General features: G+C 39.6%; 1 protein-coding gene across 2 annotated transcripts in view; it reads left to right on the top strand.

Moving 5' to 3' along the window:
- The window catches only part of EIF2B3 (eukaryotic translation initiation factor 2B, subunit 3 gamma, 58kDa), an 89,544-nt gene that overhangs the window by 45,030 nt on the left and 29,272 nt on the right, over nt 1-15,242 (top strand). Inside the window, exon 6 of one of the 2 annotated variants that reach the window (XM_005881250.2) lies at nt 10,904-10,993. The exons of the other annotated variant lie outside the window; for it this stretch is intronic. Within the exon in view, the coding sequence (XP_005881312.1) occupies nt 10,904-10,993 (90 nt within the window). The remainder of the gene's footprint in view (nt 1-10,903; nt 10,994-15,242) is intronic. 2 annotated transcript variants of the gene reach the window in all.

The raw sequence follows: 15,242 nt of genomic DNA, 5'->3' as shown, positions 1-15,242 counted from the left end.
ATACTTCCTATCCTTTTTTTAAACTGAATTTCCAAAAGTGAGGACTAGTTCCTATTAGTCAAACACTAAATCTTGAAAAAGGCCTTTGTGTATATATATCTGGGGTCACCAGAAACCTCTTGTTTTAAAGTTTTCTTACTTTTGTAGTGATTGTAGGAAAAAAGGACATTTGTTTTCTCCCTGTCTGAGAGAGGATGAAGTGTTTGCTTGATTGCAAGGAAATGTTCTGTTTTGTTGGGCTTCAGGCATATTTGGTCCTAGAAAGTGAGATAGTGTATGATGCTTGTTGGAGTAGGAATCCTGCTAAGCCTATAGTCAGGTACAGAAGCAGTCTCCCCAGCAAGCTGTCTAGTCATCAGGTAGTACTTGACTCCAGTGGGTCCAGATTCTTACTACCTCAGTGTATTTCTTAAAAAGCAGAAAACCTTTTCCAAATGTTGACTTGAAGTATTACTGACTTGGAGAGGCATTATATGTAGTGGAAAAGAATGTTGCTGGTAGAAGGAGCATGGGATTGGAAATTCGAGTCTAGAGAATTTGGAATTTAGTCTTGAGACAAACCAGCTATATGATCTCGAGCAAATCACTTTGCTTCTCTAAGCCTCAGTTTTTCCAACTAAAATTGACTTAGTTCTTTAAAGACGGTCCCCCCAGTTCTAAATTTCCTGTTTTATTTCGGAAAGACATGTGTTTTTAATATTTCATAAGTTAAAGGTATTTGTGCCAAATATTTAATAAGAAAATCATGTAGCTTTTCTCTAGTGTTGTGTTGTTTTCTTTTGAATACTAGTCAAGGGTTTGTTTGTTTTTTACTGGAAGATTAATGAAAAATTAAAACAAGCTTCTAAAGGATATATTTAAAATGGAATAAAATGTTCACACATTCGTCTTGGAAAGTTTAGACATTTATATCTGGGAAGACAAGGACTTGAATCAAATCTCGAAAATCATGGCCAAATTTGTATTTCTGGGATGATGAGATGATGAGAAATGGGTTTATATTCTTGATTATTTTCCCAATGGAAAGTCTTGAAATGCTATTTACTTAACATTAGTATCCCCATTGCTACAAACCAACCATAAATTCCTTAAGTACTTCTCTAATTTTGCAGTTTGGGGGGGGAGGAGTGCAGAGGGACTTGTAGAAGTCAGGATCAAGAACTTTTCCCAAGGTATTTTGTCCAGCACACACAGTGAGACTTTTATTCTTATTTTTCTATACTTTTAACTCTCACGTCTATAAAGTCATATAGATAGGTTATTTGTAAAAGAACCCATGTCAGCATCCTTAAGCCTTTTCCTTAAGCCAATTCCTGATCATTTCAGGGCTTCTGCAGTACAAATCCAGTTGCTACTCAGCTTTCCTTAGAGCTGGTTTAGATTTCAGCTTTCTTGGATATACTAAATCTGTTACCACCATCCTTCTGCTTGCCAGATTTCAAATATTGTTTCTATCCTCTCTTTTCCTAATCTTTGTTCTTGGGGGCTATGCCTTTTTAAAAAATAGTAACACCTTTATTGTCACTTTAATGAGCTTTCAAAAGGAATAGGGCTTTATGCCTATATTTAATCTGCCATGTTTACCTAGAATCCTGTTTCCTTCATTTCAGTCCCATTATATCTTTCATTCCCTTACCAGCCCTTCCTGCTTGCCTCCCTACCCCCTCTCTCTTTCTATCCCTCACTTTTTTCTTCATCCAATCTAAAATATATGCTATATTACTTCAGGCATTTCCCTCCATATCCTCACTCATTGTCCTTTTCTTGTGTCTGCCCTCATAATCTTCAACTTTGGATTACTTTAACATCTACTTTGTCTACTTCTACATCTGTTCTATTAAAGACTTCAGAAGAATTATTATGCAATGTTGAAAATTGGCACCAACTTACAATGTTGTAAATTCATATTTCCAATCTTAGCTGAGCCCTTAGACCACTCCACATTCTTACACCTGTCCTGGACCACCTTCTCACTTCTCTCAGCAGCTGTTCTCAACCCATTCCACTTTCCTATCTCAGGAAATGACCCTGCCTCCTCCTTCTGCAAGAAAATCCTGGCTCCCAGATGCTGATTTTCCCAGCATACTATCCTACCCATGATTTTATCTTCACTCAGACCCACCTTCAATTCCTTTTTTCTAACCTTAGAGGAAGAAGTTTCTGTCCTCCTATTTAAGACCAGTCCCCTAACTATGTCTGTACCCCATTTTCCTCTGCCTCCCCTGGAACTGCTCCATCAGTTTTTCCAACACTCCAGAATTTTCAACTTTTCTTTCTACTATTTCTTCCCCCTCTACCTACAAACACATTGCTTACAGGATAAACTACAAATTCCTAATGCCCTCAATCCTCTAACCAGGCTTACCTCTCCAGCCTTATATTTCACCATTTCCCAAATGCAACCCCATACTCAGCACTCCACCATAAGTTATGGAGAGTGGCTTATAGTTCCCTGACCTCTGCATTCCTTTTTACACCTCTGTCCTTTTGCTCTCACCATTCCGAGCACTTCTTCGGCCAGTTACCCTTTTCTCCCTGGCTCAATACCTGCTCTTCCTTTAAGACTCAGCTCATATAGCACTTCTCTGTGAAACTTATTCTGACCATTTTCACACTAAGCAGAATTGAGAATTGACCCTTCTTCCTTTGTGCCCTCCTATATTCTATAGAAATGTCTAGATAACATCTGGAACCCTTTATTGCCCTGGACTATAAGTTACACAAGGACAGTGATTGCTATCAGTCAGCCAGATCAACAATCAGAAAGGAAATCTAGATGTGGACAAGAGCAAGAACAAAACAAGGACCACATCTGTCTTTTATTGCCTTCAGTCTCATTGCTGTGGGTAATCTGCGGAAAAAGCTGGTATCCTTCACTACAGAGCTACACAGTGCTTGGCTCAGGACTCAAGAGAAGCTGAGGGAGGATATCTGTCAGGATCTAGAGGAGCTGCAGGACTGGATACTGTTCCATGCCTACTGGGTGAGCAAGTATATCAGTGACATCATGTGCAAGTAGACACAGTACTTGGCACCATCCATCGACCTTCATAGCATTAAAAATGTGGCTACAGTTTTACTTCTGCCCTCTAAATGTCACACAGAATATCTCTTGGGTCCATCACTGACTCAGAACCTTTCAGAAAAGAGAATTTTGCATAAATAATTCCAGCTCAACTAAATCAAAATATACAAAACCAGCATAGCGTGTATATGTATAGTTATGTGCTGCTTAATGACAGGGATCCGTTCTAAGAAATGCGTCGGTAGGCGATTTTGTTGTTGTATGACCATCATAGAATGCACTTACATAAACCTACATGGTACAGCCTACTACACATCTAGGTTATATGGTATAGCGTATTGCTCCTAGGCTATGAGCCTATACAGAATGTTACTATACAAAACAACACACAAGTTTTGTAAATCAACCACAAGAGAAAATGATGCAACCCTAGACAGTTTTGTTCAGTGGATAGAGCGTCAGCCTACAGACAGAAGGGTCCTGGGTTCGTTTCCAGTCAAGGGCATATAACTCGGTTGCAGGCTCCTCCCCGCCTGGGCCCTGGTCGGGGCTCCTGCGGGAGGCAACCAATGGATGCCTTTCTCTCACATCAATATTTCTCTCTGTCTTTCCCTCTCCCTTCCACTCTCTCTAAAAATCAGTGGAAAATATCCTCAAGTGAGGATTAAAAAGAAGAAAAAAAAGAGAGAGAGAGAAAATTATGCAATCCAGAAACACGATAAGTATGAGATGTGTGAGCCAGCTGCTCTTGTAACACGGCATACTGTTTTACAGCAAGAGTATACGCTAAAGTAATGATAAAAAGTACGGTATAGTAAACACATAAACCAGTAACATGGTCACTTACTATCATTATCTAGTATTATGTACTGTACATAATTGTATATGCTATACTTTTATATGGCTGACAGCACTGTAGGTTTGTTTACTCCAGCATCACCACAGACTTGTGAGTAATGAGCTGTGCTATGACCTTACAATGGCTATGATGTCAATAGGCCATAGGAATTTTTCAGCTTGGTTATAATCTTATGGAACCACTGTTGTATATCTGGTCTGTTGTTGACTGAAACATTGTTATGCAGCACATGACTGTTTACTTAAAACAATAACTTTCGCCCTGACTGGTTTGGCTCAGTGGATAGAGCGTCGGCCTGTGGACTGAAGGGTCCCGGGTTCGATTCTGGTCAAGGGCATGTACCTTGGTTGCGGGCACATCCCCAGTAGGGGGTGTGCAGGAGGCAGCTGATCGATGTTTCTCTCTCATCGATGTTTCTAACTCTCTAGCCCTCTCCCTTCCTCTCTGTAAAAAGTCAATAAAATATTTAAAAAAAAAAAAAAACAATAACTTTCCATGGTTTTTTATCACCTAAGAGACAAAATCCAAACTCCTTAACTTGACATCTAAGAGTCTGAGAAGGCTTTTTGTGCTCTGGCCTCTGCCTAGCTCTCCAGCTTTAATTTTTTACCATTTATCCTGGGATTTTTTTTTTTCATTACTACTTTGCCTTTGCATATACTATAGTTCCTTGATCTGAAATATTCTTTTCCTGCTTTGACTGCCTAGCAAATGTATCCTCCTCTTTCAGAACCCACCCAAGCTTCATCCACCCCTGAGAAACCTTATCCTATGCCTGCTTCTTTAGACATCTCACTACATCCTCTTCTGTACTGAGCTCCCTCCATTAGTATGTACCACAGTATACTATAAAATGTTTTCTAACATGTAGTCTTCCCTACTAGATTGTGAACTCCTAAGGAGCTCTGTTTATTTCAGCTCTGTGTCCCTGGTACCAAAGCACAGTACCTGGCTCATGATGGTAATTATAATGGTTATTTAATGAGTGCCCGATATACAAGGACCAAGTACACACTTCAAGTAATTTCTAACCATCCTAATAACTCTGCAACAAGTAGGTAATATGATAGATCTCAATGTTTGTTAAATAGAATAAATTAATGAATAAATTATCTATTATCTAAGATTAAAATTTGCAGTCATTTTCCAACTTTCTCTTAAGGGCGTGGAACTTTCTCTGTAACTGAAGTCTTATATAGAAGCCTAAGATATAAACTTAGAACACAGGGTTATCCTTATTCAGGCTTCCCTTAGCAGGTCCTGAAGCACCTCCACAAAACTCTAGGACTAACTGAAGCACAACACTCCGTTTTATAATAAGAAACTGGCGTGAAGAAAGATTTTGTCATATTTAGTGGTGAGGTCAGAACTAGAGCCCTCTTAGCCCCATTGCTCTTTTTACTACACCAAGCTGCCTTTCAACTTTGATTTAGCTCACTATTAAGCCAATGATATCATCACAGAATATAGGTGGTCATTAGTCTCAAGATATTGAATATACTAGAGACATAGGAGATGATTTTGTGTTATACACCTCTACCTTTCCCTATACACATAACCTGAGACCTGCTTCCCTTTTTTTTTTTTTTAATCCAAAATGTACTTATTGGGATGGTTTGCCACTCATCTTGATTCTGGGTGCTTTTAGTGCTGCTTCCTTCTGAAGGAACATCCTCTGGAAGCCTTGCTTTTCCTCCTGTAGGCTGGCAGAGGACAGTGGGACAGCCAACACAAAAGTACCGTTTGTGCATGGTTGAAGGTGGTGGTGATTTTATAGACTCCTGGGCGTTTCACACCCTTGAAGTAGGAATTGGGGCTCTGCACCAGGTACTTCTTCTTGTGTTTCCTCTTCTCTCTGGGAAGGGATGAAGGAGATCCTTAGCAAGAAGCAAGTTGTCGTGGGGAAGTTGTCACCGCTGGAAAGCAAAACCTACTTCCTTTAGAATAAAGATCAAAATCTTTAACATGGCCTAAAACCTTTCCAGCCTCATCTTGTGTATCTCCCCATCTTGTTATCTGTGTTTTGTCAGTACTGGGCATCTTTAGTTCCTCACACTCACCAATCTGCCTCAAGGTCTTGTCACCAGCTATTTTTCTCTGCCCCGAGTGCCCATCTTAGTTGCTATGCCCCTTTCACTTGGCTATCTCTCTCCCTTCCTTCAGGTCTAAGCTGAAAGGGAAACTTCCCATATCTCTCAGCCTGAGTGAAGTCCCCCATTATATGCTTCTGTAGCATTCTGTGCTGCCTTTTACAGCTAATGCATACTTGCAATAATTTATGTTCCGGTAAACTGTAAGCTTCATGCGGGGTCATGTCCATTTTGTTTACTGTTATATCCCAAGTGCCTGGCATATAGTAGGTATTCAATTAATGTGAACTAAAATAATTTCCTTTTGTTTTTCTGTCAGTACAATGAAGAGAAGCATTTTTACTGTCTGCTGCTTTGAGTCTAGGGCTCGCACTTCAACACTGCCTTTCTAGGAGAGGGCCTGAGCACCGATGGTGCCAGAGCCCACGCTGCTGCATAGGCAGACCTTTGGTTTGGTAGCTCCATACGCACTCCTAACAATCAACAGCCTGTCGTTCCTGCCCCTTCCCCTGCCATCAAGAGCAGGCATTTGGGGTGGTATGGCAAGTACTTTTTTATAAAACAGCTACCAGGTACTTAGGCAACAGGTACTTGCCCCAAAATCTGCCTCATTAGAATTGTAGATAGCTAGTAAGTAGCTATGCTTCATGGGTCATCTTCTTTCCTCTACTTCTGAGCAACCTTGATTATTTCAAGCATACCTTGGTCTTTAATTTCTTTTAAATTATAATGATTAGGCAGTAGGGAATTAGCTCTGACTCTTTAGGGGGGGGGGGCAGGAGGGTGGGGAGATGTGTTTCTTTATTGGAATAAGTTTCAGATTGCCAAATAAAGTAGAAGGTGACTGAGGAAGGTTGTTTGTATTGTTGCATTGAACCCTCAAGATGGCTAAGTTATCTTGGGAGGTTTTTGTCTTCATTGGAATTGTTGCTTCTGGTTCTTATGCATTACTGACCTGCTTTCATGGAGCCTTTCCTGACAAGTCACAGAAGACCTTTATGTTTGTTCCAAAATGAAACTTCCTTCAGTGATAATGCTGGAGCTCATAGCCAATCTCAGACCAATATAAGGTCATATACTCCATGCCCCTGGCTCATTTTGTTTGTTACTTAAGAAGTTCCTGCGACTTACACTGATCACAAGACAGAAATGGTTGTGCTGGAGGCAAGATGATGTAGTCTCTAAACCCTCTGCTATTCTCCTCCTATCACCTCTGCTCACACCCTCGAACAGGCCACTTTCTCCTGTGCTCACTGGCACAGCTACAGCCTTCATCACTGTCCAGTGGAAGGTGCGAGCATCAGGGCTGCAGCCTTGTGTGCTGTCTCCTCCATGGGGGAGCACCGTGGGCAACTTGCCCTCCATCCCTCCAGCTCCTGTAGCAGCTGGTACCAGTGACCCTGCCAAGGAGCTAGGAGCATTTCTTAATATCTGCTTTCCTGCTTCCCAAGAATGAATGAGGAAACTTGAAGGCAGGTTGATAAAGAATTCTCTCTCCCTCTCCCTTCCAGTCTCTCTAAAAATCAATGGAAAAAATACCCTCGGGTTAGGATTAACAAAAAATATTTTTTTATGTTAATTAAAGAGAAGAAAAAAACCCATGGGAGTTTCACAAATGATCTTATAGACTTTAAAGATTAAATTTTTATACCACATCTTGAACTTTTATTGTTATTTTATCATTGAAAGGATTCCCACAAATTTTTCACATATTTTATTTTTTATTGTAATGGACTTTTCCTGTGCTTGGAAAATTATGTTTTAAATTACTTTACAAACATAAAATTTCAAGCATTTCTAATTATCTTACTCATTTCTATTTACTAATTTCTTGCTTAAAAAATATATTTTATTGATTTTTTACAGAGAGGAAGGGAGAGGGATAGAGAGATAGAAACATCGATGAGAGAGAAACATCGACCAGCTGCCTCCTGCACACCCCCTACTGGGGATGTACCCGCAACCAAGGTACATGCCCTTGACCAGAATCGAACCTGGGACCCTTCAGTCCGCAGGCTGACGCTCTATCCACTGAGCCAAACCAGTTAGGGTAATTTCTTTTTTTAAAAAATTTACTTTTATTGATTTCAGAGAGGAAGGAAGAAGGAGAGAGAGAAACATTAATGATGAGAGAGAATCAATGATCTGCTGCCTCCTGCATGCTCCCCACCGGGGATTGAGCCTGCAACTTGGACATGTGCCCCTGAACGGTATCAAACCTGGGACCCTTCAGTCAGCAGGCTGATACTCTATCCACTGAGCCAAACCAGCCAGGGCTATTTACTTATTTCTTACTTTATGTTATACAAACCCAAAGCCTCTCTGGCTCAGAACTGTCTGCCAGTTACCCAGGTATTACTGACACTCTTTGAGGCTTTTAGGTTTTGTTTATTTTGTTTTAAAATATCAATCCTCATTTCTCATGTAATTCAATAATAATAGAGTGAAATAAGAAACCCACCTCTTTGGCAACTTAAATGCAATTAGTTTCCCAGTTCCAAGATTTACATTCACTACAAATTTAATATGAAAGGAAAAAAATATATCTGAATTGCCCATCTCTATTTCTTCATTGTCTTTCATATTTGTACCTAATTCTCTAGCCTTGAGTATTCTAAATTTTTGGGACATTTTTTTCTTTAAAATGGGAGAATTTTTTTAACCTATTTTATGGGGTGAGAGTAAAAAGTTGGAAGAAATATTTATAAGCTATAAAATGCTATATGAATGCTTGTGTCATATATGCTAGGAATTGATAACAGTTTACAAGATGGTTATTCAGAATTTTAATTTATTCCTTTCCTGGCTGTTTTATAGCAGTTGACCTCTGCTATAAAAATGAGAGTAACATATCTACTTCATGAGGTAGTTGTGAGGACTGAGTAAGTATAGGTAGAGTGTGTTGAATGATTCAGGGAATTTGTAAACCAAGAGACTGAACAGGAGAGTGCAACTTTCCAAATTGGTTAGATCAAGGAAGAGAATTATCGGTGTGGACTTCAGGGAAAACCCTGGTAACCACATTCATCCTGAGGAATTTCTTAGAAATCAAGAATCTCAGAAAGTTAGGATTGAGAAGTAGCTTCTCCTTTCTTCTTCATCGTCATTGTATATATTAATTGACTTGTGTGTGGAATGTATGTGTTATAGGTGTGGGATAATAAGTCTGACTCCTCTGTTGCTCTTTTCAAAGAATTTTGTTTGCCTTTCTCCCAAAATAATGGAAGCCCAGGGTAGTGCACCTTAATTTATTTGATAAATTACTTCTAGGGTATCTCGATCCCATGAGAATAATTTTCCTTAAAGCTATAAGCCAGTCAAAGCAAAGTAACAGAGTAGAAGAAAAATGACAACCAGGCAGCTATGATTGGAATCTTTATTTTCCACCCTTTTCTCCTTCCTCTCAACTGTCTGTTTTTATTAAATAAAATGACCTTGGAAATTACAAACATGACATTTCTTTCTTTTTATTACCCTCACCTAAGGACATGCTTTCATTGATTTTAGAGAGAAAAGAGGGGAGAGAGAGAGAAAGTGAAACATCGATGGGCTGCCTCGGATACCCATTGAACATGCCATATGAGCTCCCACTGGAGCTCGAACCCAAAATCCAGGCATATGCCGTGACTGGGAATCAAACCACAACCTCTAAGTCCATGGGGTGACACACTGGTCAGGGTAAGCATGACATTTCTTGAGAATGAAACCAAAATTGCAAACTAAAATAGACAGCAATCAGGCAGATGCCTTAAGTTGACCTAATTTATTCATTTGTTTGTTTATTCAATAACTATTTATTAACATTTACTCTGTGTGAAATACAATGCTAAGAGCTCAATCTACAAAGATAAATCTCTGTTCTCGGAATTTTCAGTCTAGTGCAGTGGTCGGCAAACTGCGGCTCGCGAGCCACATGCGGCTCTTTGGCCCCTTGAGTGTGGCTCTTCCACAAAATACCGACTTCTGCGCATGGGCCACGAAGTTTCAGTCGCACTGCATGGGCCACGAAGTTTCAATCGCACGTGGTATTTTGTGGAAGAGCCACACTCAAGGGGCCAAAGAGCCGCATGTGGCTCGCAAGCCGCAGTTTGCCGACCACTGGGAGAAACAAATAAATAGGCAATTATCTTAGTGTATGATAAGTTGTCTGATATAGGTGGGCATAAGTGTGATAGCTCAAACTTGGGGGAAGGTTTCCTGGAGGAAGTACAACTGGGGAAAGTCCTGATGAGTAAATAAGAGTGGGAGTTAGAGAGTATTCGTAGAATTTTACTTCAGCGTCTGTGAAAATGGAGTAACACAAGCCAAATCCTGGAGTAAAGTATGGCCTGCAGGAAGTGGGGCAGTTGAAGTAGAAGCAGGAAAAGGTTAGTGACAAGATTTGTGTGTGGGAGCAATAGAATAGAAGGTGGCTTGCCAGTGATTTGATGGCTTATTGATTTTGGTTTAATGTCTTTAGAAGCCTAAAAGCCTCATAAAATGTGAAATAGGGTTTCTTTAAAGAAAAGACCTGTTCTGTGGTTGGATCAGAGCTAATATTCACCATCTTGATCTCCCCAGGATGGGGTATAGGCAACATAGCTCTTAAAATTTTTCTGATGCCGCCCAGCTGGTGTGCCTCAATGGTTAAGCATCGACTTATGAACCAATTCATGATTCAATTCCTGGTTAGGGCACATGCCCAGGTTGTGGGCTCGATCCCCAGTGGGGGACCATGCAGAAGGCAGCCAATCAATGATTGTCTCTCATCATTGATGTTTCTATCTCTCTTTCCCTCTCCCTTCCTCTCTGAAATCAATAAAAATATATTTAAAATATTTTTTTAAAAGAAAATGAAAAATAATTTTTTTTTCTAATGCCTACAACCTAATAATATGGTAGAACCCATGTTACCTGATTGTGAGCCCCTTCTCTCTCTTCTCTTTGCAGGCACCCTAGAATACGTTTCCACACAGGCCTTGTGGACGCCCATCTCTACTGCATGAAAAAATACGTTGTGGACTTCCTAATGGAAAATGAGTAAGAAAGAGGGGGATAGAGTCAGGTCCACAGTGCTAAAGCTACTGTCTGACTTAGTTAACAGTTTTAAACCTTGATAATGTTAGGTAACCAGTTTTTATAAATTACAATTTATTTTCACCTTTGTTCTAGAAATGAAATCATGTTATCAGCATCCTGTTATTTTGTCTGTACCACAGAGTCCCCCACTTGTATTTTTGGGATCTATGTTATAATAAACCAGAAAAATATTTTTATAAAACTAACAGTAACCTATGATGCCTCTTTCTGCACAGCTCCAAGCTGTTCTTGCTTCCTTCTGTAAGGGTGAGCTCCCCAACTCTAGTGCTATTTGTCTCTAAGTAGATGTCCTTTCCCTAGGCAATTATCCCATAGATGGGCCCTCTTGGCAAAGGGCCAGAGAATTTTCTGAGAGGAGGGAAAAAAGAAGAGCAAGTTTCTCTCCAATGTTGGAAAAGAAGTCTACCTCACTGAGTGAACTTTCATAAATGCAGAGAAACAAATTTTTGTACTTTTCTGATTTTGCTTTGAGAACAGAACTGCGGGCTTTAACAATTCCCAGAGACTGTGTCTGCCAGATCACAGGACTTGGGTTTCCAGAGGGAAAACCTCCTTTTGCTATTGGTCTCAAGGACTTTTGATGGGAAATACAACTAGAGTCCTCAGGGGAACAGGTGGGAAAAGATTTAATAAGCATATGGGTAAGAAGAGGAGCAGCTCCTCTCCCTTGAAAATCCAGCTCCACCCATCTCATACAAAAGCAGAGAAAGTAATGTGATGAACTCCCATAGATCCATCACACCGCTTCAATAATGATCAATTCATGGCCAATCTTGTTTTATACCCATCTATATAGCATCACACCAGATTATTTTAAAGCAAGTCATTATGATATAGCTTCATCTGTAATTATTTCAGTTGAATTATCTGTAAATATTTCAGTATGTATCTCTCAAACACAAACAATATTTTTCTGTTTTAAACAAAGACCTATATCATTATAACCCCCCCCCCAAAAAAAAAAACAAAAAACAAAAAAACATTGCTTCCTTAATACTACCAAATGGGATTATAGCTTTTGGTGTCTGGATACCAGGATAACAATATCTCCTTTGTAGCTCTTTTGGCCGCCAAAAGTAGCTGTTCCCATACCTGGCAAGTATTGTGCAGTGATATGTCCCTTAAGGACGAGCCTGAATTTGGTGGGTTTGGGGCTTCTAGTCAGAAACCCTGCCAAATAGGACTTTCTCAGAACCTGCTGAAATAGAAAGTGATTCAGAGCCTCAACTCAAACTGCCTCCCCATTTCAAGATCTGCTAAAGATACCCTCATCTCTTTCTTCCCCCCATCTACCCTTCACTTCTCAGAGTTGTTGGGAATAAAATCATTATATTGAAAATTGACAAATTTCAATATATTAGGGAAAACGTAAAGACATAGCAGGACAAATTAGAATGGTACTCGAGGGAGATTCTTTATTCCTGGCTGATATAGTGGAGGTCTTGTCTGAAAGTTGTGGGAGATAGGATTGAGTAGGTTGGTGGGAGCAGCATGTAGAAGACCTTGAAAGCTAAGCAGGGAGTTATAGATCTTTAAACAGAATAGTCCCATATGGAATGAGCAATGATGTAACCTGGCAGGAGAACATAGATGATTCTGGGTGGGAAAGAGAATCCTCCAAGGGAAGTAGGGGTCATTTATAATTATCTAGCTATGGAGTGATGACTTATTTATGGATGGAAAGGAAAAAGTAAATCTAGGAGATGAAACTTCAAGAAAAGACTGCTTTAGCAATCCTTTGTTATTTTTCACCTATGAAAGTTAGCATATTCTGCCCTGTGCCTTTTTTAGTTGTTGGCATGTTAATTCTTCCACCAAAATTCTTTGAAATTAGATACCTACTGGATTTGTAAGGCATTCGGTATACAAGGGTGGACAAAAGTAGGGTAACAGTTATGCATACACGAAACACAGTTTACTCTTGTTTGTTCTTTTTTTATTATTCTTTTATTATTTATGTATTATTTTCCAGATGAGCAACTGTAAACCTACTTTTGCTCACCCCTGTATGTTTGGTGAATGGAAGGAAAGGAAATGTACTAACAGTTCAAACAACAGAAGTAATTTGGTACATCAGCAATGAAAAAAGAGATGAGGATTTCTGCAGTTGACTAAGTTAAAAAAAACAACAACTATTCTGTCTACTCTTTGCTAATGTATTCCAATTACTTTTCAGAAAAGATTTTACCAGTTTATACCGACTCCCTTTGTCTGAGAGTAACTATCATCTCAAAGCACCCTTAGTAGTAATGAGAATTATTTTAAATCTGCTAATTTGATTGGGGGTTAGAAATTGCAACTTGTTTTAATTTTTATTTCTTTAAAAATATTTTTATGTTTCTTGAACTTTTATATCTATTTAGGCTATTAATCCTTTGTTCTATTGGTAGCAATTATTTTTTTCTTTTTAATTTGGTCGAGTTGTTTATTTACTGCTAGTAGTCAAGTCTGTTGTTCTTTGTGATTTCTTATTTCTTAGGGGCTTATAATTTCATGAGGTGGGTGTTTCTGGGAAGGTTGTGTACAAGAGGAAAGGGAGAGAGTGAGGTTGCCTGAGTACAGGGCAGTGAGTGGACCCAGCTGCCAGTCTTCGGCCCCAAGGTCAGGATGTTCACGATGATTGTTCACAGTGGCCTGTCCCACTTCTTAGCACAGCTTTGAGCTGTCTCTACTTTGAGTAGGAAACAGGAAGAGTACTTTTGGCCTCCATTATGCTGCTAAGCCAACTGCATTAAGGGAATTGACCTGATGTTCAGTACCAGCAGAGGCAGGTAGGAACTGGCAGGACTGTTTCACGTCCTCTCCTCATCTCACTGGCTGATCTCCTTAAAGGGCTCTGCCTAACGGGGCTGTGTGGCAAGGCTTGTTTGCTTGCCTCTTGCAGTGACAGTTTTGTTTGGTCCATAATGTAAATGTCGTGGCTCTGAAATCCCCCAGCTGTCCATGCTTTGTTATTTCTTCAAAGGGAACTGACTTGTTTTCCACCAGAGGGGGCCAAGGAACATTTGCTACCCACACTGGTTTGATGCATTAAAGGGGAGGAAAAGAGCCAAAAGCAAATGTTGTTTCATTCTTTGTATTCATATGGAAATTTTTAATCTCCATCAAAGGAGCAGAAGAAAAATCACATTGAAATTCAGTACAGGAGCTTCCAGCTTACACAGAATTTTTCAAAGATGTTTGACTTGATCCTTTACAAAATGACAAAAACCATGAACTGTGTAGCTTCAGGGTTCATAACTTTACTTACCCTCCTCAGCCTCTGCCTCTGTCTTGCCTTCCTACCTATACTCCATCTGTGTGGTCCTGTGTCAGCCTGAAGAGCTTCTTTGAATGGGAATTGGAGGTGGAGGGAGTATACTAGTAGAGCAGCAATCAGGTTTATAGAGCTGTTCTTAGAGTCTTGTTACTGGTCTCCCTGCCTTTAGTCTCCTTATTCCAGGCCTATTTCCACTGCTGCCAGAATTATCTTACTAAGAAATAAAACTGATCATGTCATTTTCCTGCTTAAAAACTACCACAAAAAGTTTCCATGGTCTACCTCCCTTATTACCTAATCAGCCTCATCTCCTACCCTTCTCCACTGGATTACGACTTATTTTAAGTCAGAAACTATATATTTCAAAGGCCTAGCACGGTTACTGGCATATTAATAGATGCTTGTTAAATGCTAAATAAATTAATTCATGATTTAAAGTTCTAACAAGGTCACAGTGTGAGAGAGAAAATTAAAAATCATGTGCAAGTCTTTCATCCCTCTGTGGTTTCATTTCCTTTGCTCGGTAAAAATCAAACATGTACTCACTGTACTAAGGATCAGGTCCCTTCATCCCTGTTACAGATCCCTGTCTCAATAACCCATCAGGAAGCACCATGCTTCCTGAGACCCAAAAAGGCCAAATGAAGGAGAGTTCCAAAGCTCTTAGCCAAAGTAACCTACTACTTGTAATGTAATGCAATGTAAAAATAGTGCTGGAATTTTTTTGCTCCTGGAAGTTCTTTTATACATTGATCTTTGATCTTAATTTCTGTAAGTAATTACAGAATGTGATTACATAAAAGTAAACTGAAGTTAACTTTGTTGTAGAAATTCTTTGATAGCCATTGGTAAATAAGTACATTTAATATGAGGGAGCCCACTCTTTTTATTGTTTAAGATATTACATATGTTTCCTTTTTCCCCGATTGC

This window comes from Myotis brandtii, unplaced genomic scaffold (assembly GCF_000412655.1).
Source record: "Myotis brandtii unplaced genomic scaffold, ASM41265v1 scaffold674, whole genome shotgun sequence".
NCBI lineage: Eukaryota > Metazoa > Chordata > Mammalia > Chiroptera > Vespertilionidae > Myotis > Myotis brandtii.
Note: the sequence above shows the minus strand (reverse complement) of the source record. Positions and strands in the feature narration are given on the sequence as shown.